Source organism: Colletes latitarsis, chromosome 7 (assembly GCF_051014445.1).
Source record: "Colletes latitarsis isolate SP2378_abdomen chromosome 7, iyColLati1, whole genome shotgun sequence".
Taxonomy (NCBI): Eukaryota; Metazoa; Arthropoda; class Insecta; order Hymenoptera; family Colletidae; genus Colletes; species Colletes latitarsis.
In genome coordinates this window covers 22,525,443-22,547,540 of record NC_135140.1, presented here as the reverse complement: position 1 = coordinate 22,547,540, position 22,098 = coordinate 22,525,443, and the positions used below count along the sequence as shown (strand labels likewise).

General features: G+C 44.8%; 1 protein-coding gene across 2 annotated transcripts in view; it reads right to left on the bottom strand.

The window, feature by feature from the left end:
• Nucleotides 1–22,098, bottom strand: part of Gaba-b-r2 (gamma-aminobutyric acid type B receptor subunit 2) — an 88,288-nt gene that overhangs the window by 63,565 nt on the left and 2,625 nt on the right. For both annotated transcript variants that reach the window (XM_076768926.1, XM_076768927.1), the window contains exon 2: nt 5,309–6,454. In XM_076768926.1, the coding sequence (XP_076625041.1) occupies nt 5,309–5,620 (312 nt within the window). In that variant the 5' untranslated portion in view covers nt 5,621–6,454. The remainder of the gene's footprint in view (nt 1–5,308; nt 6,455–22,098) is intronic.

The following is a 22,098-nucleotide window of genomic DNA, read 5'->3' as shown; positions in this document are numbered from 1 at the left end:
CGGATACCCCCGTTCGCCCTACAACTTTTGACCGACATTGTGCGCATGGTTGCTTGTAAAGCGCATCCGGCTCAAGTTGTGTCACCGGTTTGCAACGAGTAATTGCGTTACCGTTGTTATTGTTGCTTCCGCAGTTTCCTGTTTCTATAGCCGCACGAATTAAACGGTTTACATCTAGAGCCTAAATATGCGTGCACCGGTACACGCGTCGCGGAAATCTTTTCCCAATTCGATCCAATGATCCGGTTTCGGTGTTACTGGATTAAGAAAACGTCGTTTTATCATTTTATCGCTCGATACGTGTTCTTTCGCGCGAGCCAAAGAACACGGTAAACTACGGACACATATACAGTTAGCTTTATCGCTCAGGGGTGCTGTTTCGTGCCAACGTTCCGTGTTTACGCTTTATTCCGTCTCAGCCAATCCTAACTTAATCCGGACACTTTCTAAGCTTTCGACTATGAAACGGTAAACAGCGTTTCCTTTTGCTCGTACAGACTTTTTCGCAGAGTCGCGTGGGAAACTTGATTTCCGCGGCGCGCAAACTTCGCTCCGTTTAAAAGCACATTTCCCCCTTCTTTTTCTTGTTGTTTCTTCTTTAATGGCTATGGACAATTTAACGTTTCTTTTTCGAAAACGGATCACGGCTATTCCGATTAAATTTCAACGTTCCGGAAGAACGAGAAAGCAGCACAGTTTCTCGAGCGTTGCGCGTCCAGACTATCACGGTAAGTAACTCGCCGCGCGAATATTTAATTTCCTCGCTAGCGAAACGACTTTCCCCTCGTTCGTTGAACGGTTAAAATTAAGCGGTTCGTTCGTTGGGGTGCGAAAATTTTCTGAATAAATTTCCGATGGTCGGGAATTAGAAACGGCAACGTCACCTACGCGACGCAACAACCTACGTACGTATCTCCTGGTCTGATAGTTTTCGCGGTACGGAGACAATTATATTAGCGAGTTTACCACTCGGATCGATACTGCACAGCCACCGAGTCAAGGTGAGCTTTCTCTACCTCTGTCCTTCTCGTTTCCCATTACTTTTCACGTGTCTCTTTCTGGCTCGCTTACGCCTCGTCATCCCTCTTTATCTTCTCGGTTCTATCAATCTTTTCCTCGAGCCTCTTTTCTTTTTCCGTTCCTCCGTCGCGTCTGTTGAAATTTTATAGAGGCTATTTCGCCGTGGCAACCGACTCTAACTTGATAACCTATTACGTACACTGCCTAAATGAAGTTGGAAAGGTTACTCCTTGGAACCGTCGGCTCCCGCTCGTTAAAAGGATCGACGAGTATTCGAGGTACGATCGAGGCAATGTCCGGCGTAGCAGGAAACGCAGCTGGTTCCGTGCGCCCTTTCACAGATGCTCCGTACAATTTATCGACAAGGATGCTCTCGTGCTTCTCCGATAGGTGAACTGTTATTATTGCTCGGTGAAGCTGTAGGTCGCGATTATTTGCGGATCGATCGCGAACGGACGGATCCCCTTTTCTTCCAGATCGTGTGTCACCCTCGCGTTCCCGCGCGTTCAACGTTTCGACCATCGCACCGACCACCGCCGCGCCGCGACACGCCGCTTTCATCCTTCCCTGAGCTTTTACGATCGAACGTGACGTTAATTTTAGGCTTTCTGGCTCCAGCTACGTCTTTCAACTTCTTCTTCGTACACGACCTATTCTCAGTTACGTTTTCATCGCGATTTTTCACCAAACGTTTACACCTTACGAAACACATCGTCTCTTCAGTCCATAGTAATCAAGCCAATTCTTCGTTTAAGGAATTCGCTATGTATGCTCGTCATTACGATCAAACAACACGATTCCGGTAAAATCGGAACGGCTGGTGCGACGACGAATTCACCGGTACACCGAGTCTTGGTTCGTTGAAAGCGAACCGCACACGTTCCATTAAAGCTTTCAAGATTCGAAATATTTTCTTTTGTATAAAGGCAACGAATCGAATGCAGTACGTACGCGGACGAAATATACAGGAACAATGGGGACATAGTTTTCCGTTTCGGTACAATGGCGAAACTTTTAAACGCTCTCGCGTAATTTCTGCCCACGTAACAATACGACTTTTAGGCGTGCCCGAGTAATTCCCTTAAATTTCCTCGAATTAATGGAGCGCGAAGGTAACAGGGTTAGAATAGCCAAATACAGAGAAACGTTTTTCGATGCGCCACGTGCGCCAAAGGGCTATCGCCGTCCGTGTAGATCGATTTCGGAGTTCATGGTGCAAAAGCTCAACGTTGTTGCAACTTAATGGAATATCAACTCGAAACTAAGTTACCATAATAAACGAATGCAATTTCCTTGTTCCGATTTAAAAAGAAAAAAGAAACGAACGTTTGTACGACGTACATACGTAGCGATACATACTATCATCGAACGTGGCGCGCCATTCGTTTACCTACTCTACTCGAATTCTCGAGTTCTCTCGCTCCAACTTCTGACTCTTGGGTTGCTCGCCATTCGAGCAAATAAACATTTCGCGCGAGCGAAATCAGTCGCGAATCCTAGAATTCGGAGAAATACCGATTTCCAATACACGAACAATCGTACTTCGTTTTCGATAATTGAAATGGATTTTGTACTGTTTGTGTTACGACTGTTTCACGGAAATTGCATACGTTGGTCCAGCATCGTGATCGTTTTAAATCGTCGGTATCGCTTTAAAATATTAAATCTAATTTTGCGAAACGTATTGAAACATCGAATTGATGCAACGAATTTGTTTATTATTCGCAAACAATCGCAATCGCACCGATACGCTACATATTTATAACATCGAACGCTCTACCGTGCTCGGTCATTTGCGTAATATCGAATTTCACGAAAATTCGATTCAACGTCGATACTTACACCTCTAGGGGTAATTATTTTCGAAACGGTACGTTTCGAGCTGTATTCTTCTTACAGTCTACTGTCGCGACGTCTCGTAAACACGGTCGAATCGCCCTTCGGAATAATAATTCATCTCTTTCAACTAGAAAACGTCTAGGACGAAGTCATTGATTTCAGATGCAAGACTAGTTATTTATAACGCACCTCTTCCTGTGAATCGTTCCTCGAGCATACATACGTAGGTACGTACATCTAATGTGCGTTGCGAAAGAATGCGGATGGCACGCTTCCATATTTCCACGACATTTGTACGCGAAGCGTAAATGGGAGAGCGTCGAGGCTACTCGAAGCACAAATCAGCTTCCGATGAAAATGTTTTGCAAACCGTGCAATTAATGAATTATTGTCGACCATCGGAAAGTGATGTCGACGGCCTAACCGAACGACACGGTAAGCTTTCAATGAGAAACGCGGGCGCGTTAAGTGCTCTCTTTTAGATCGATTAACATCGTTACCGGAACCCGTCGATTCTCCTCATCCAAGACGACTAAACTTATCGATTCGTGCTTCCATGTACAATCCGTATCCGTGTACAATTTTCCGCTAGTGAGCGCACGATCGCTCGTCAAATATAAAAAAGTAGCAGCGGAACGTTTAAACTATCTTTACTTTACCCCGGAGGTCGTTTAAAGTTTCATGGGAACATTTTGTTAGAAAACGATTGCAGGCTGATCGTTGGAGTCTGTGGCATCGTTTAAAAAAAATGTCTGCCAAGAACGATCGATGTTCCGCTATCTGACCGGATTTCCTTTCAAACAGGGAGGTACTCTGAGAGGCAAAAGACTTTGGTTAATGCGGCTGTTTATGCTCAGAGAGAGTCGAGTCGATCGTTTGTAAGAGAAACGTTCCGTTCGGTAGCACAGACGTTGTTTCCTCCAACGAATACTCCAACGTCTTATTTAGTAGATTAAACGAAATATCGTATCTCCGCGAACAAGGCTCGCGTTTATAAAAAATCTGTTCGCGGTGGGTGTTTAAAATATTTTGCACGTTCCGCCGGATGGAGATCATTCGATCTTACTAGAAGAAAGACGGAACAAAGAGCTCCAGCAATTTTGTTGCGCGAAGCGAAACGTTCTATCCCTTCTATTCCTAGCCTTGCTTTTAGTACCATTTTACGAAGCACAGTGTCGTCGAGAGACCTACTAACCCATATCCTTAAAAAGCTAAATGTGACGTTTAGCTCGTATGGAGAAGGTTCTCGATATATCGATCGGGTCGGTGGAATTTAAAAAATTGATTGCCGCGATCGCACCCGAATACCTCCGGAATATTAAGCACGGAACCGCCCTCGCGATCGAACCAATCGCCACGTTCCTATTCTTCTTCTTCTTGGACTATGGTCAACAACAAACTACCATATACTACGATGTACGACGTATCGTGAAACTTGATCACTCGTATTTTCTGTTGGATGCGCGAGACAAATAACGCGTACCTTGTGAAAAATGTTATCTTTGGTTCTTTAACCGCGAAAAAGCAGAGTTATCACTGGCAACCACTTGGAACTTTTTGCAACGGTAACCGGTTCTCTGTTTTAGCGGTTATGAGACCTCCGTGCACAGTCGTTGATTTAAAACGTACGATGACGCGATTTAAACGACTGTGAAATTTCGATCGCTGTTCTCTGCGTTTTTCGTTGCCGGCGGAACGACGATAAAACAAGAAAATCCTGGTTCGCGAAGACATCCGACGCGACGGTACCAGTATAAATTCCTCTAATTATTCGGGTCAATCTTTTTGCATGTAACGCGTAAACCAGTCGCGGTACGCACGCTAACGAATAAATTGATTTTACGGTGAATCTATGCACGATACGTTTCGCGGAATGGATCCAATGAATATGCAAAATAAAAATAAATTAAACTGGTAAGATTACCTACCGAGTTCAATTTTAACGGCATAAATTTAACGGGGACAGGTCGATGAAACAACTAACGCGGAATTATTCGACGAGAATCGAACGTAACGTTATAATTTATTCGTTTGTAAACAAAACGGTAGTACCAGTGTCTCTTTGCGTACTGCTCTTTAGGAAAATATTAACATCTCTTGCCGGGAAATTTCATTCTGCGCCTTCTCGACCAGTTTCATGCTTAATTATCTGCTATCTCGGAGAGAAATGTTTTACCTCGACTAAAATCGTAAAGAAACCCACAACGCGACGTTAACTTGTTATCCCGTGCTTCGTCTGCATTCGATGCGTCTGACCAGTGACCGAGTTATACTACTTGAGAAAATGATAACATTAACGGTAATAAAATAACGCGATAATCAAAACTATACCTCCCTGTACGTTTTATCAGCTACTTTTGGTACAGCCTTTAACGTTTGGCGAGGCGTAACAAGCAACGAATATAATTTATTTTAGCGAGGGTTAAACATAATTTCCTGGTCCACTCACCTCTGTATCGTTCCACCACATGTGCAGCCGATAGTTCCTGAGCACGGAAGGATCTTCGTTGATGTGATCTACGGCGAGCTTGACCGAAGGCATAACGCCACGACCAACGTGGCTTTCGGGTACGTGGTTGCCGTACGGAAAGAATCCAGCGATGTAAACGTCTCGCCTCTTGGCACCGCCGAGGTTTATCGGCTTCTGCCCGTCGCAACTCAAAATTCCGTCTAGCCACAGGATGGACGCGCACAGGTAAGCGGCCGCTAACAAACGATGCCAGCATCGCTGTCGAAATTTTCTTGGAACGACGGCGGCCATCGTGCGTTGCTCGAATGCTTTCGGTGCGTGCGTTGTAAAAGCTATTACCGTTCGACGATTTTAATTGGCTCTATTTTGCCCGACCTCCGATTCCTCGGGCGATAATCTTGCCACGCCGGTTCCTATTTTCGCGTGCATCGAAAACGATCGCTGCTTGCTTAAATCTAATAGCGTCGAGGGTTAATTGACTGTATCGAATCGACGGCTACGCCACGTTCATTTTACCCGTTCTTATCCTTCGAACGCGTCGGGTTACTTTTGCTCTTTTTCTTACACCTACGGTTCGTTTCTTCGATTATTCGCGCGTTCCATCATTTTCTTCTCAAATCCTCGACACGTTCGATACTTGTACACCCTTTGCGGCGGTTGTTATTTCCCGAGAAACATTATTTCGTCTATTTACGTTTCTTCTTTGGCTCCAACTAATTGGAAACGTAGCCTCGTTTCCATATCTTGGTCGTAGTTGTACGGATGCTGCGACCGAAAGAAACGACACGACGAGACTTCGTCGAGCTATTTCCGGACGACTCTCCGAGACCCGGCAATAGTTGTACGAAAAGATATATATATACGTTGTTAACAAGGAAGATTTCGTGTGCGGCTTCGCGCGCGCGACACGTTCAACGGATTGGCAACGGAAATTGCCTAAACTTTGAAAAGCGTAACAAACAATGTTTATTTGCCATTTGTCGCGCTGCGACGTTTGATTTGTTGCCGATCGCAAGCTCCGCTAATTCGACGACGATATCGATCGTTTATTCTATCCTCGATTCTCATCGCGTGCTCCGCCTTCGATCGTGATTCACGAAGCAACCGACGATCTCGAAACTGGATCTGCAACAGAAATTCGTAATATCGGAGTTAAAGCCGTGATTTAACGGTTGAATCGCAAGCTATTCCGTCGCTGAATCGTGTAATTTAACTAGAAACCGTAACGGTGATTCGAACAAATAACAAAGATAAATTGTATACCGTCGCGGTCCGTTTTCGGAATATCCCAATCGCGATTCGATAATTCTTCATAATCGGCAATTAAATGCAGGATCGAGCAGCCGAGACGCGTGATTACCGTGCCTTATAGACTCCTCTATACTTGATCTCTAAAAAGAAGGACTTGATCTTCTAAGGGTGTAATCGCGCCGAATGGAACAGTACCAGAATTAACTAACTTATCACTTTGTTGTACCAATCGTCGGCATAAAATAAACTCTTTTTAAACCTAACCTCGACCATCTGTTATAGGTCTTATTCTTGTCTTGCCAGCAGAGTAGACAATTCGCCGAGAACGTTGCCCTTTCTGTAGAAATTTAAACTGAGACGCGAAAGCGAAAATATCATACAAGGCAAATATCGTGGAGATAACCGACCCAACGAACGGAAACCGAATAGCCGAACCATGTTTCGCGTTTGATAATTTAGGAAATAGGTCGAACGATATCGTTTTTGCGTTCTGTTTCACGGTGGTTGCACGAATAAAAATATTGTCTCTCTCGTTTACATGGCATTCTCTGTGTCCAAGTATTCCGATCGCGACAAACTATTATCGGTCCTGATCATCTTGGGTAGATGCAACAACGTTCGGTTGTTTACCAAATTAACCTGAAACAATTTCGAAACGGTACGGTTAAAAAGCAACCGTGAGAGATACAACGGTCCTTTCTCTTAGCGAATTAAAATTACGTACACAGTGGAGTCTACTCGATTGTTGCACGCCGCGGAAAACGTGTTTTATCTTGGCTTCGCAAAGCAGAGAACATTTAGATAAACCACGCGCGACGGGACACGCGACTTTTCGTAAAAAACAAGAAAAAAAAAGAAACACGAAATAAAGAAAATAAAACCGAGGCGTTGGCGGAAAAAATATTACCAACGTTTTCCGTAATTTTTTACGCGTTCCCGCAACACACCGCGCATCGAAGATGACATTAAGAAATGGTTCTCGCCGACAACTACTTCTAACGAACTTTTTTCATTAAAGCTAAGTGGTGTTCGATGCCGCGAACGCCTGTGCCCGACCATTTATCGAGTAATACCGGTTATTACGAAGAATCTCCTGCTGCGCTCACCGAGGACTATAATCATCATTGGATGTTGTTCGATGCAGAATCGTTGCGTTTTCTGCGTGAAAGGAGCTTCGAAACCTTAGCTTCGGTTCGAGGAAACTCCGCTATTTCTACGAGACGAGCAATTACGCGGGAACAACGAGGCGATTAACGTCAAAATAGAGAGGGCAACCCGGTACCAGACAATCGACTCGTTATTTTACATTGTTAACGAGCGTAACAAAGTTCTACGGAGTCTCTAACTCGGTCGCACATTCCTCGAAAAGGAGGAAGCCCGAGATGTTCGAGGGTTAAACGAGAAAGAGGATGAGAACGGATAGAGGCACGAGATGAGTTTGCTCGAAGCTCGTACTTGACCGGAACACTCGAGTCGATGAACTTTGGATGATCGTAAAGTTAAGTGTCCGGAACCTCTAAACCCCAAGTACCCAATTACAATAGCAGCAGCTGTCGATAACGTTCGCTCGCAACGGACGACATCGTACGTTCTAAGAGACACTTGTTTCGGACGATAAGATATCCTGGATCCGTGATACGGAACCGTTGACGCCCAGTTATACAGTCGTACGTTTCTACGCATGCGTTATTCCCCCGGTCACTGTATCTCTACATATATCTTTCGGTTAACGCGAAACAAGTTCTCCGCAACTTTCATAGATAACGACGTTCGAGAGAGAACCTCCCCGATATTCCGCCTCCGATCCAACTAATTAATCTTCGTTGGCATAGAAAACGTCGAGGAGCCGTATCGACGACTCGAAAAGCGACATTCAACGGCGGCGGGAACTTAGTTTCAAAGTACGCGGCACGGAAACTGTCCGCTCATCGGGATCGATAAAGAGTAATTGGACCTTGCCGTGTCCGTTGCGAGTATTAACAGCAATATTTCTTACGTTTAAGAATTTCAAGAGGAAGAAACCGCGCAAACGACCGAACGGTAACCGAGCAGTTAAACGCGGAAATTTCGAAGCTGTTTCGTCTACTGTTTGCACCAGCGTTAATTTATAATAGTGTGCTCGTTACCGAATAGGGAACGGACGCGCAAGTTCTTGCGGTTGCGATGGTCAGACGGAACCTAGAGTAATTATTAACTGCTATTACAGAGTTAATTACGTAAACGAGTAATTAACAAACGGCGTGTGGGGATGCAACGAGACGCGGACGTACGCGTATAGGTTGGTTTTCTTGCCTATTCGAATCTTGGGCCTAACCCCCGAATTGAATCATCTTCGCGACCGTCGTCGTCGTTGTCTTTCCACTCTCCCAATTAACTGCCTCTGCTTTATCACTCTTTTCTTAAGAGCATCTTGTTCGTTCTTTGCCTCTTGCTCGCCTCGCAAATGTCACCGTCTCGCCCGAATTTCCTCCCCTCGACTCTCGAGGTTCTCACCTTGCTTTTTCCACGTTTCCATTTTTGGCGCGGGGAACTCCTTCGCTTCCGCTCTCTTCCGAACATTCTTAAAAATCCAAGTGTTTGGACTAGAAGTGCTTGCGCTTTCAGTCACGCCGAAAGGTGGAAAATGAAAACACTTGGCGAGCGCCGACTCGCGTAAACTTGTACGTCGCCGTTTCACGCCGCTCGAAACTTGTCACGATCGATCATGGCGTGACAATTGAAAGCAACGTTATACTAAAAGTAAGATTATCTAAAGAATATTCGCGATCCGTGCACAATTTCCTTCCTTCGTTTTCATTTCGTTGTCCTTCTTTATGGAGTTAATTTCTTTTGTTCGTTTCTTTTATCGCGGTCGCGATTCGCGCTTTACAACGTCCTTGCCATTTGAATCTAGAATGGCCGAGTTCTCTTCCGTTTTCTTTCAAAGAAAATCTTTGTTCTCGCAAAGAGGAGGATACGAATGGGGCGAGTGCCTTTTCGATAAAATCGGGCTTAAAATGTAGGCCACGACGAATCGAAACGAATCCTAGAATATTAGCTGTTTACGATCAAAAAATACCCTTAAAGCAACGGAAATATCTTGCATGATATGAGACCTTTTCTCGAATCGTAGCTTCTTTTTAATCTGTGCTTTGCTCTTTTGGTGGTTCGTCTTGCAACGCGTCAGCCGTTACGAACTTGGCGGGAAAATTGTTCGCGAAACTAATGGCAGTCGCGGTTTCGCCAGGTGCCATTGACCGACGTCGACCAATGTTCGTTCGACACTTAGGGAGGGAGGGGGGGGGGGGAGAGAGAGAGAGAAAGAGAGAGAAGGAAAGACGATAGCCAAGTTTGAACGTTGCGATGAAAATCGGTATGCCACGTAATGAACAACGGTCGCGACTCTCGATCAATAATCGAGCGTCGCGTTGGCCGGCTAGGTCCAGGAAAACCACCGGTTTACACCCACCGGTCAGAGAGCCAGGTGTCTGACGGACCGTGTCGGTCTGTCAGGTTCAGGAGTAGCGTCGGTTAACGTCCAACGGTCGGACGTTGATCGGGTTAACCAACCGTGACTTCAGAGGAACGCGGCGGACTCGATAAGTCGCGATCTATCTATCGGTGAATCCAGTGATCCGCGTTTTCGTCGAATAGACCGTTGGGAATTTTCGAAATCAGGACCGACCGTTTAACTCTACAAATTTCCTCGACGCGGTACCTTTCGTTTGATTACGAGGTAGACGATGCATCCCAGAGAGTGAACGGAACGAAGATGACCACTCAAACCTAGACGAGACAGAGCATCGGATTCGGATTAATCGTACGCACGTCGTTCGGTTCTATCGAAAACGGAATCGATTCGATCGGAACCTCGAGGACTGTGCGAACAACGCAAATTGAACTTACAAACCAAAGTATTTTTCTTCGAATAGGAATATATCGTTGTAATTTAAATTCACCTACGGTGAATTAGTGAACTGCCCCTTAAAGTTACGCACGGTGATCACGACGGTGTTCGGTTATCGTGTAGTCGTTAATTTATCTATAATCTTCGATATTTATATTGGAAGCGAACAATCTGCCTGGTTGCCCGGACGAGTAATCCAATCTATGGAAAATTTACGAGCAGATGGCCGATAGACTGGAAAATTGGATTATACGTAATATGAATTTTACCCAAGCTTCTTCCTGTCGCCGTTCAATTCGAATATTAATGCAGCAATTCGTTTCCCATCCTCGATCTTCTCTCGCGATAAATCGTACCGCTACTTTTCGTTGGAATAACGCGGCGCGATATTAACGCCTGTTTGAATCGGTTCGACGCGGCGGGCGTTACGTTTAAGCGAAGCCGACAAACAGTCAAGTTGATCGCGCGTCAGATTATTGTATCGTAAAACGTATTTAGCGCGTAACGATTGATAATTAAACGTTATCAAAGACGGCGAGGTTTGGCTTGATTCCCGCGCGGCGCGGCGCGGCGTTTCGAATTAACGAGGGAGAAAGGCGTTTTGTTCGTTCGGTTCGTGATTCCAAGAGTACGTTATGGTTATTTAGAAGGATACCGAAGAGCAAGACCGAGACGGATGGCGGGTAACGTAATCGATGTCAGCGACGACGTTTTGTAAACGGAGTTAGTCGTGGTGACCGATTGTCTGCTGGCGTGGCGCGGCACGGTCGAAGCAATAAGGTGGTCTCATACAGTATTCATCGGCGACCATGTCGCGGCAAGGTTGGGCCTTGGCATAGTGACATAATTCTTGGTTGTATCGCGCTACTAGCTAGTAACACGCTAGCCAGTCAGCCGGTGGTGGTGACCGTGAGTCTCGACTGGAATAACTGACTGGCGATGACGTCGGCAGTTGATAGCGAGCACAGGGTGGCGTGTTCCCTTCGGTTCATCGGTTGATCGATGGACTTTACTTTCGAGCTGGGAAGGTCGTTCGCTTTCACCTTACGAGGCAAACTACCGCGAAACACGAAGAAACATCGAAAGTGCTAGGGGTTTAGACTCGCGTGCCGATAACGTCGCCGTCGCCGTCGCCGTCGCCGTCGACGTCGACGTCGACGCGCGTTCATAAAAAATTACGACTAATTTTTCGATTAAACTACAAAATGATCCCGCCTTTTTACAAATCGTTAAAAAAATTATATTTTTATTGAAAACTTCCATCAACCGGTAAGAAGAAGGAAAATATTATTGACGTTTCATCGAGACAAAGTTCAATCCATTGCAAGCGACAGGTTATAGATAGTTTAATTAGCGAGAGAGTTATTTCGTTCGCGATCTCACCAGGAGTCTTCTCGATAATCGAACGAGCGTTGTTTGGGCGAATTCACGGCGACAGTGTTTGCTAATCTCACGGGTGCAAACGGTATACATCGCGTCGCGTCGCGTCGGTTCGGTTGATCGACGTTTCGGATGAGTCGCGGGAAACTGGATCAGGTTGCTCGGGGGTTAGGCGTTCTACTTTTCGAGTGCGGAGGCGGCGACGCAAGAACCGAGGAGGGCGGTTGTTTTCCGTTAAAAATGCGACCACTCGCTCGTATTGTCTACCCTACGGAGAGCCCGAGTCGCGACGTTCCAACGAAACATCGAAAACGTTTAAACGTTTGCCGCTGACGCGATTCCGAGATTCTGGAAAACCTGTTTTTGCTTTTAAGGAAATTCGCGATTCACCGGTGATCCTAATTAGAATACTCGTTCGTTGCGTTTTCTCGCTAGCAGCAACGATTGTTTCGCCAAAGTCGCGAGTCTTTGGCCCTTTAGTGATTTTCGTGTCGGTTCTAACGACCGAAATACATACGTACGATCGATGAAACCGAGTTTGCTTTAATGGCAACTTGGTGTCATTCGTTTGCTCTGTATCGCACATTTCTTTATATTTTTTATGCAACGACATTACGAACGTTGCGAAAGGGTAAAGTTCGAGGAATAGGAACGTTTCACCACCTAACTCGACCCAGTCCCTAACCGATAATCTAACAACGCGGTGCATATTTCAGACGAGCGACTAGGAGAGAGTTTAAATAATAGAGAGACGCTTAGGGAACGGAAACACGAAGCTTGGTAGAACGAAAGATTGCAAAAGCAATGTTGGATTTTCGTGCGTTCGTTCAAATCTCTACGACCCGCAAACGTCCCGTTCGATAAGCAATCGAATTTCCAATAATTTTTATATTTTTACGGTTCGCGTCGAGCGACAAAATTTGCCAATCTCGTTAGCCATCTATCATCTACAGTCAACACAGTAATACACAAATTCTTATACGCTTCGATCGATGACTGGAAGCATGGAAAAGTTTTGCTCGAAATTCAATTATTCCCTTAAAATTTCGTCGATGACTCTGTCGTCGCTTATTCGAGCCTTTACAAATCCAATTGTAAACGTTTCGATGAAACGTTTGCTTATTAGAAAGTAATAACGGTCGACGCGACGATCGATTACCTTTTCCAGTAGTACGCGTCAACCATTAGACGGACGGATACCTTCCGAGTCGCAACGGAACATAGAAACTTGATCTCACGTGTTATTCGATTTAGATTTCTACAGTTTCGTGACATACATTGTACTCTACGTAGAAAAAGGATTCGTCCGTAATTACTGTTTATTCTGAGATTGTTAAAAAATATTGAAGAACGAACGTCGGGCAAATGCACGTTGCAGGAAGACGCTAGTTTTCGTTTTCTCTAACAGGATGGGAAATCCCGATTTTGTACAGCTGGCGAAATGTTTCTTTAAATCCTTGCAGGGGGTGATTTTATTATCCCTATTAGAAATGGAATTGGTCTGTATTCGAAGCGCTTGTTTACAATGCGACGCGACGGTTTCAATTTCGTGCCGTTCACACATAAAACACATTCAAGGTCCCATCGTTCTCGCCCCTGCCGCGGAATATTCGAACGCGCGCGCCAAGTCGATTAACAGACAGTTCAAAATTAAAGCACCTTCGAACGATGGCAGCAGGCAGATTCGCGTGCTAAATTCGAATGTTCTGCTACGTACGTAAATGTTGACAGACCCGGATAACGTATCGTGCGGAGGCACGCGAACGGTGGATGATCGATAATCAAGTGCACGAATACACGCAGACGAATATACATAATGCATAGACGACTGTTGCGATGTTCACCGCGAAGGTCACGTTTATCAGAAAATGCAAACTGTTTACCGGCTCGACTGGGAAAAACAGAATCTAAACGCGGAGCAACGAGACCACTTTACGGGCTTGTAGTTTCGTTGCGATAAACTTTTCGAACCTTCGTCGTCTTCATAGTCGGCTATTCGATTTTAATTTCAAATGCGAAAGCACGAACAGTTCGATGTATTAGTAAATCGGTACGATATGGTTTCGTCGAACGAATGTAAAGAGACACGACTTGGTTCGTCGAGCGACAGAATACATGTAGGAACGGTGTTTCGCTGAACGGTAAAATTATCGTGTAACACAAAATGGTTCCATTAGTAAGGTACATGCGCACGAGACGTTTCCATGTAAACACCGTATCATCGCGTAACATTTCCGAGACACTTATTATACGTATGAATACTCTAGCGCGAGACATTCGCGGGAACCTACGAACGAGACGGAAGTACGCAACGCTTTGTAAACTTAGGATCCGAGATTCGAAAATAGATGTCCCGTTTGCAATCTCTCCCGTGTAGGAACAACTTTTTGATCGCGTTTAGCAGTCGATGCTCACCGTAGGTAAAGCGATAAAGCGGCAAGCACGTGGAAATTAATTGCAGCCATGGTAGAAAAAAATAACCTACTGTTTGTACAATGACACCGAAACACGTGCCAGCCAGATAGCAGGTACTCGCGCGAAGAAACTGCCTAGCCGGAGAGATTCTTGTCGCAGTGAAAAATACGTACCTTCGAGTAACGATAAGTTAAGTCTGCCGGTAAACCCAGCACAGGATTAAGCGCGAAACGAGCTTGATAAAATCCGAGGGAAAACTTGACGCGGTAAATTTTCATTAGACGGTCGAACGTCGGTGTCTTATTAAAATTTCTCGTAGCAAACACGGTTGCGTAGAAAAACCTGAATTCGTTTTTTCAATTTCAGAGATTACAGTCTTGTGCGTCCTGTAAAATTTTCAAGAGGAAACCGAGTTAATTAACGATCCTAGACCGCGAGAAACAGAGAACTGTTTACGGTGCGAGTTACGATGCAACGTGGACGGATAATAAAATACGAGGACCCTTTAAAAAGTTTGGATTTGTTCGAGGCGAAACGAGGGTGGATCGAAAAATTCCGACAAAATGAGATTGTCGAGCGTAGCGAACGTGCTGCAAGTCCAGAAAAGTATCGAATCTTGTAGGAGGCGAGCCCGGAGGTCGGCTTATCCGAGTAGGCCACGTGGGAAACCGAGCTCAGAGCTCATCGCGTCACGTACCTCGCGGGGGTAATAACGTACAACTCGGTGCAAATAATAAAACACATCGACCGCTCATCCAGATTTAACAGGCCGAAGAAAATCTACCGAAACCGTCTAGGAAACTAATCAACGTTGATCTACCGTTCTTTAGCTATTTAGGATTACGAGTTTCTCGGTGAAAAGTATCGCGATGCTGAGTTTCGAAAATTAGCTCGCGCGTCAAGGCAAAAGATCGACGTAAAATAGTTGTGGTCGTTGTAAAAATATCAGCGTCCTTTCGGCTCATCCTGGAGACTCGTCGAGTGGACGTAAACGCGCGACCGGAAACCAAGTCAAGGGCTCTTCGAAACATGGGCGACACGTTTTGCTGCTTATTTCGGCACCGTTTCTATTCCAATTCCAAATTTTTACCAACGATGCCGCGTAAACAATACCAAAGGAACGTTCTGAATTTCATTGGACGCGTATTAATTAACTCGTACGCTCAAGCTCCATGGAGTTAATTAAACCGGCTTTCATTTCGTTCTAATTTAATTCGAGGATGACGCGGAATAATAGTAATGCATTCGTGCGTTTCGAGGAAATATCGGTCCGTACGAAACACGACATTCTCCATTTTACCGTACAAAATAATTACGGAGTAACACGACTCGAGACCCTGTCTTTCCCTTTTTCTCGTTGCCAAGAAACGAACAGCAATTCTTGGAGCCTCGGAAGCGTTGATTTGTTCCAATCGGCTTTATAAAGAGACTTAAGCACCTCCCCATTGCAGAGTTTCGAGATGCAAATATTTGACATTGCACTTCTCGCAGTTCGCAAACAAACCGTTCAAGCGAAAGAGCGCGTAATTCGCGTTCGGAAAACGTTCTCGAGCGTACTTTCACTGAATTGGTCTCTTCGTGAAATTACCAACACACCGGATAAAGATTCGATTCGTTACGTAAAATACAATCTCCTCCCGAATAATCGAACAATTTTTATTGCAAACCGCCACGACATTTTGACCAAAAAGGCAATTGATGGGGCATCGGGCAGTCGCGACGAGATAACACGCGCGAATACGCCATATAACGTCTCCTTATTTATAGAAACGTTACAATTGTTAAACTAAAATTTAAGCGATATTTTTCTAAAACTTGTCATCGTTTTTAAATTGTGTCGGTACGATTTATGAACTCGTGCATTATGCAGGTATCACGCATCTAGCTTATTATATTATTTATGTAACGTTATAATTCTGATTTGAACGCTGCCGTCACAAATACGTAACAACGATTATTCGTCGTTCCATAGAAATAATTAAATCTTCGATTAAATCGTTAAATCGAAAGCATGGGTAACAGAATTAAACGATGTAGAAGATCTGGAATTTAAAAACCGGCATTAAAAAGACACTTTGAAGATAGAGTTAAAAGGACCTTTGACGAGGATAAAGTGAAAAGCCTCTTACGCTTCGTACAAGAAGCCGCTGTTCGATTCGTCTTTCAAAACGTCAGATTGGAACGAATGCGAGACAATTGCGTTTCTGGTTCGCAATTCGGTGTCGTATCGCTACATTATGCAAATTGGTATTAAAAAGAAATACTCTGGGCTCTTTTGTCGATCGCAGCACGGATCTAAATTGTCGACAGCCGTGCTATTGCGACTAATATTTCATCGGAACGTTTCGATTTGAAATGCATCGAAAATGTATCGATTCTGGACCGTTTCACCGTCGAAAGATATATCGTGCGTGAGTGCGTGGCCTGTTTCTCCGCAGCATGTATAAATCAACGGAGGTAAACGTAATTTTGTAAATTTATCGCTGTTTGACTTGGCTAGAAATATCATCTTCTTTCCGAGCGTGTTGCGATTCACGCGGCGAGCTCGAGATTCGGCCCGTAATGGAATTTCACGGATTTTAACGAAATATTCACGTTGGCGCGCGTATTCTTTGCATATCCAAAGATCGAGGGTAAGAATAATTTTCAATATTATCTAGAAATGTCGGATCGTAGAATCGTTGGCTCGTAATGAAATTCGTCGCGCACGCTGTTGCTGTGCCGTGCATTTTGAAAAGCTCGATAACGCGTTAGCGGTAAAATTGAAAATTAGACGTTCCAATTGAGGATTCTAAAATGCGCATCGGTACCCTTCCATTCAGCGATTAGCGACGGTGATTAAAGTGGCATTGTTCGACGAATCTATCGACGCAGCCGTTTCCTCTATCAATTGACCGGCCGCTAATTCTTCCAGTTAGCAGCCTCGTCTCTTGCAGCAGCTTGCGATAACCGCGATTACTCGAATACGCCCTCGATAGTTGGATAGTATATACACATTTGGAATTCGATCCATCGAAATATTAAACCGACAGAGAATCGAAAGAATAAATAATCGGTGGACGAAAGTTACTGTTTCGAAAATCAACAGTCGAGAAGAGAAAAGGCAGGCATCGTCGAAATATAACCGGAACGGTTTCGGATCCCAGCATATATGTGGTCACTAGACGATCGGTTCGTATTTTCCAGTTCCAGTTTACCTACACAATAGGTGCTCGAATTCAATTGCTACGTTTTACGGATCCGATTGTTCGTACAGACCAGAAGGATTACTTGGAATTCGAAGAGCGCACGGAACGCTCAAATGGTAGGTACCGCGCTTTTCGTTTAATTGCTCTCAAAACACTCGATGAGTTTTAATGCCATCAAGCGGTAATAATAACAGGATCTTGGTTAAATTTTTTTGCTTCAAGGAAAAGCTGTCCGACCAGAGAAACAAAAGACCGTTCTTGAGAAGGTTCAGGTTCGCGTCGAGTCGAACTACCAAGCGAAAGCTTTGGCTCGAAAGTTCTCGTTGTTCGGATCGCGAACAAAATGTTTTCGTCGTTCGTCTACGAATTTCGATAAACGCGAACGGAATGCTCGATACTTTTAGCTGTATAAACCCCTTTAAACGGCAACTAATCGAGTATACGACCGAATCTGACAGTTAGAAATTGCAACAGAAATCTTTGCAACTTTTGCCGATGACTTTTTAAAATACCGTTAAACGTTCGTTTCGAAAATAAAACTGAAAGGGAGGGAGAGAGAGAGAGAGAGAGAGAGAGATTTTCTCGTAAGTTGTCCGTAAAGTTACGGTTGCGTTCCAAGTGTTCCCGAGGATCTAACAGATAGTTGGCAAACTCGTACGCAAACATAATCGCCACTTGCAACGGGAATGTTATAATTGAATTTTATTATTTTGAAAACAAGTTTATATATCAAAGGGAGAAGTTTGCTCCGTAGAGTAAATAACAAACATTGCCTCGGCGCTCGCTTTGTTATGCGTTATCGTGCTACCCGTACGAAACGTTGCGAGTTGTTTTATCGTAAAGAGAAGAAACACCGGTACATCGTAACCACGGAAATCGAATCACGGTCCTCCTAGTCTTCTTCTCCGTTTAAACGAGCTCGGGGAATCGTCGCTAGAACCGTTTTACGAACAATTGGATTTATAATATTTTCGACATACTTTGCCCTTTAAAAACCAAGTTAATTCTACATCGATCCATCTTTAAATTGTCTTTTTTTGCATAAAGGGGAACGAAACCGTTAAAAAGGAATAATTATTATTATTATAAGTAGGCGACTGCGGATAAAAAGGAGATAGATGCTTTTTGGAGTTGGCGTAACAACCTTCGAAGTTTCGCCTGAAATTAGAGAGACGAGGGTTTCTCGGTTGGTTCGTGTCTCTCGTCGGATGTGTGTTTGTTGTCGGCACTTGGACGGAGAGGATGAAACGTTCTCCGTGCCTTCCTTTCCTTTGCAGTTCGACGATAAAGGGAAGTAAACTCGTCAGAAGTTTCACCCTAGTTTGTCCGTCTCGAGATTTGTTGCAATCTTTCCTGTCTCTCCGGCTTCTTCGTTGCCCTCTCTTGCAACTTACCCTCCCACCTCTTCCTTCCGCTTTGCTTCCCGTGCCCTCTCTTACCGATCGTCCGAGCATTCGGAATCGAGGGAATCCTGCCTTTGCCGGATTCCTCGCGAGAGCGAGAAAATAGCCCGGGACAGAAGCTAATTGGCTACTTGCTCGATCCTATTCGAAAAATTACGAATCGAATATCATTGGGTCTACTACGTACTGTTATGGGACTGCTTACGCGAATAACTCTGTTAGAATAGGGAGGGTTAAAATGTTTATTCGAACACCTCGCCCAACGGGGGTCCGCGGATCACGAGGGAAAGGACGTTGGAAAAACAATCGATGCACGTTGAATTTAGTTGAAATAGCAGAAACACGAATGCGCAAAATGTAGAAAAGATAAACGTTTGTCCGAGTAATACTCGCGGGCGATCGTTGTTTCCTTAAAATTTCACCAGATGCGACGCAAGAACCTTAGAATTATGAAACATAAGGGAGAATAAAGCATGGTGCGCGTAACGGGAAATTCTACAACAGCTACCCAGCAGCACCGCTCTCTATCCACTTTGCGAGGTAAAAGACTTCGAGGCGGTTGCTGTGGTCGACCATGTGTAATTGAAACGGACGTCTGGCTTCAAAGTAACACGTTGGAATAATGGGCGGTGGACAGCTGCCTAAGGCGAACCGACTAGAATCGAGGAACCTGCTTTATTCATATTTTTCGGTATTTCGAACGGTTGCAAGTAGCTAAGCGTCGAACGTTGTCCGATCCAATGCCCGATAGTAACATTCTACGTAGCAACAAAAGACGTAGTAATTATCTTGAAAGAGTATTTTTCGTTTAAACGTTTTCCGTGTTGCGGTGCAGACGCGTTGCTCGTTCCCGTCAAACGATTGCTCCGTTTAACTAATAATCGCTTTACGCGGTCGTAATTACGTACACTAATAAGCTTGTCCATCGTGGCAACTTTGTAGAAATATGTAAACCAAAATTTCAACCTGCTCGAGCGAATATTACATCGCGAATAACAAATACATGATCTGAGAGCCAATTGTAAACTTGGTAGGAAATTCAACGGTTTGCTCGACATTGGATTAAACCGTGTACATCGGGAGAAAATTTCACGAGGCAACGATTCGATGACCGAAAGTGTTTGTCGGCGGTATGAAAGCCATAAAACGGCGCCAGTGAGAATTTCATTATCCGATAACGGTGGTATAAAAATTTGCTACCGTGGTCGAGCCGAACGAACGAACGAAACATAGGGGGAAGAGGGGCTTTCTTTTCCGGGGAATCGACTTTAAAGGTCGGTCACGTTTAAGGACACGACGTATGTATGTATCTCGTGCAACTGCTAGTACCGAGCAAGCGTTCGTAGCGTTCAAGGAGAAAATGCTCGAGACCAACACCGACACCAATTTTGCCATTAACGCTCTTTGTCAGGATCAGTGCACATCATCCAGCTCGCGATCTCTTTCCGCGTTTTGCGTTTCCATCGCGAGCGAACCGTCCAACGGAATTCACACCAAGTTCAGATCGAGCGGGGGGTTAATTTTTCACGCGGCGAGCAGCGATTTTTCATCGTGGACCGAATCGTCCTCTGACGACGTCTCTGCGCATTCGCAGAAAGAAATTTTCATCAAATTCCGATTTCCCGCGGTCGAGTTAGTACACGCTCGGTTCAACCAACGCGTCCTCGCGTGCATTTTAATCTTCTTCGATAGCGTTTCTATTGTTTCCGAATTTTCTAAAGCGTTTCTAATCCGGTTTGTCAGTCGGTTTTCCGCGGTCGGACGCGTTAACACGCGCGGAAATAATTTGCGTCTCGAAGCGAAAAAATCGATGCACGCGCGCACTCTGGAAAACCGAGAACGACCGAGGCGGCAACAAAATTAAAAAATTCGCGTATTATTAGCGCAATACCAAGGTACGTTGCTAGAATTACAGCACCGTGTACAAGTTACGAAAAAAGTGCCAAAGCGAAAACAAATATCCGTAATTACATACTCGTTTTTTCTTTGACGTTTTTTCTGGACAGTAGAAAAAGCTTTTATTGCTTTTCAAGCATTGCGATTGTTGGCTACTTTCGGGTCGTGAAATTCGTATTAGCGAATACCCCATCGATCGAAATTCAGACCTGAATACGAAACGTTTGGACAGTCGTGCGACGCTGACTTTTCGCTTAAAAGTATGCAAATAGCGTCTGTGCTAATTAAATAGAAAAGTTGGTGACTGGTGGAATACGCGAAACGCGTAGCACGAGGCTATTCGAGATGGAAAATTGTAAGGTGCGTGCCGGTCGACTCGACGCCCAGGTAACCATTTACAAATAAAACGCTGACGTTACGTTTCGTAACGTATCGGATACTGCGAGTCTCCCTTTCTCAGAGATCACTTAAACTACTTGCTAAAATGTTATGCGTTCCTTCGTTGCATTTTTGTACCAGTGAAAATTCTCTTTGCCGTTTTCGTGCGAAACTCGTTTGCGAAGAAACCGATGGAATACCAAGACCTTTTACGGGAATATTGAAAAAGAAAACGTCGACGGAAATTGTTCGAAATCGACGATCGAGAAAAGGATTGGACGGGCTCGATGCAGCGGAAAAGAAAAGAGCGGGGATAAATTTGGGATAAATCGAAGGAATAAGGGCACGAGACGAAGAACCGAACCGGCGTCGATGGCGGCGGCGGCGGCGGCGGTGGCAGCGACCTGAATTCAAAAAAGTAAAGAGTCGTTTCGAATCAGGGGACCGAATGCTCGCAGTCGGTGCTACGCGAACCCGCAGAACCGCCCTATTGTTCACGCTCGAACAATGCTGTCTTTGTCGCGATGTGATTAAACCCTGAATAAATTTTCTATTACGTTGTTCTACACCGGGCTTTCCTCGTTTTCAAATGCTCGTTTCCTCGCTCTGTCCCACGCTTTCGATTCTCTCGCGATACGGCCGTTCGCGTTCGGATTAACCCAAGATTTCCATCGTTCGAATTCCTTGTTGGATTCGCGACACAATCGTTGCCATTTACGCGCGCGTTCGACGCCATCGACAACGGAATACGTCGTAGTTCTTACGTTGGACCAATCGATACGTCTCTAAACTTGCCATCCAACCGTTTGCCACGATATCCCGTTGTGAGTTACAAAGTGGCAGGACACGTTTAGAAACGTTCGGACGTTGAACTGTAAGTATGCGGACGTTGTGCTCGCGATTTGTCGTTCGAGTACAGAATCGTTCGTTAATTACCGTTAATCGAAAGGGAACGCGTTTCACGGTTCCAAG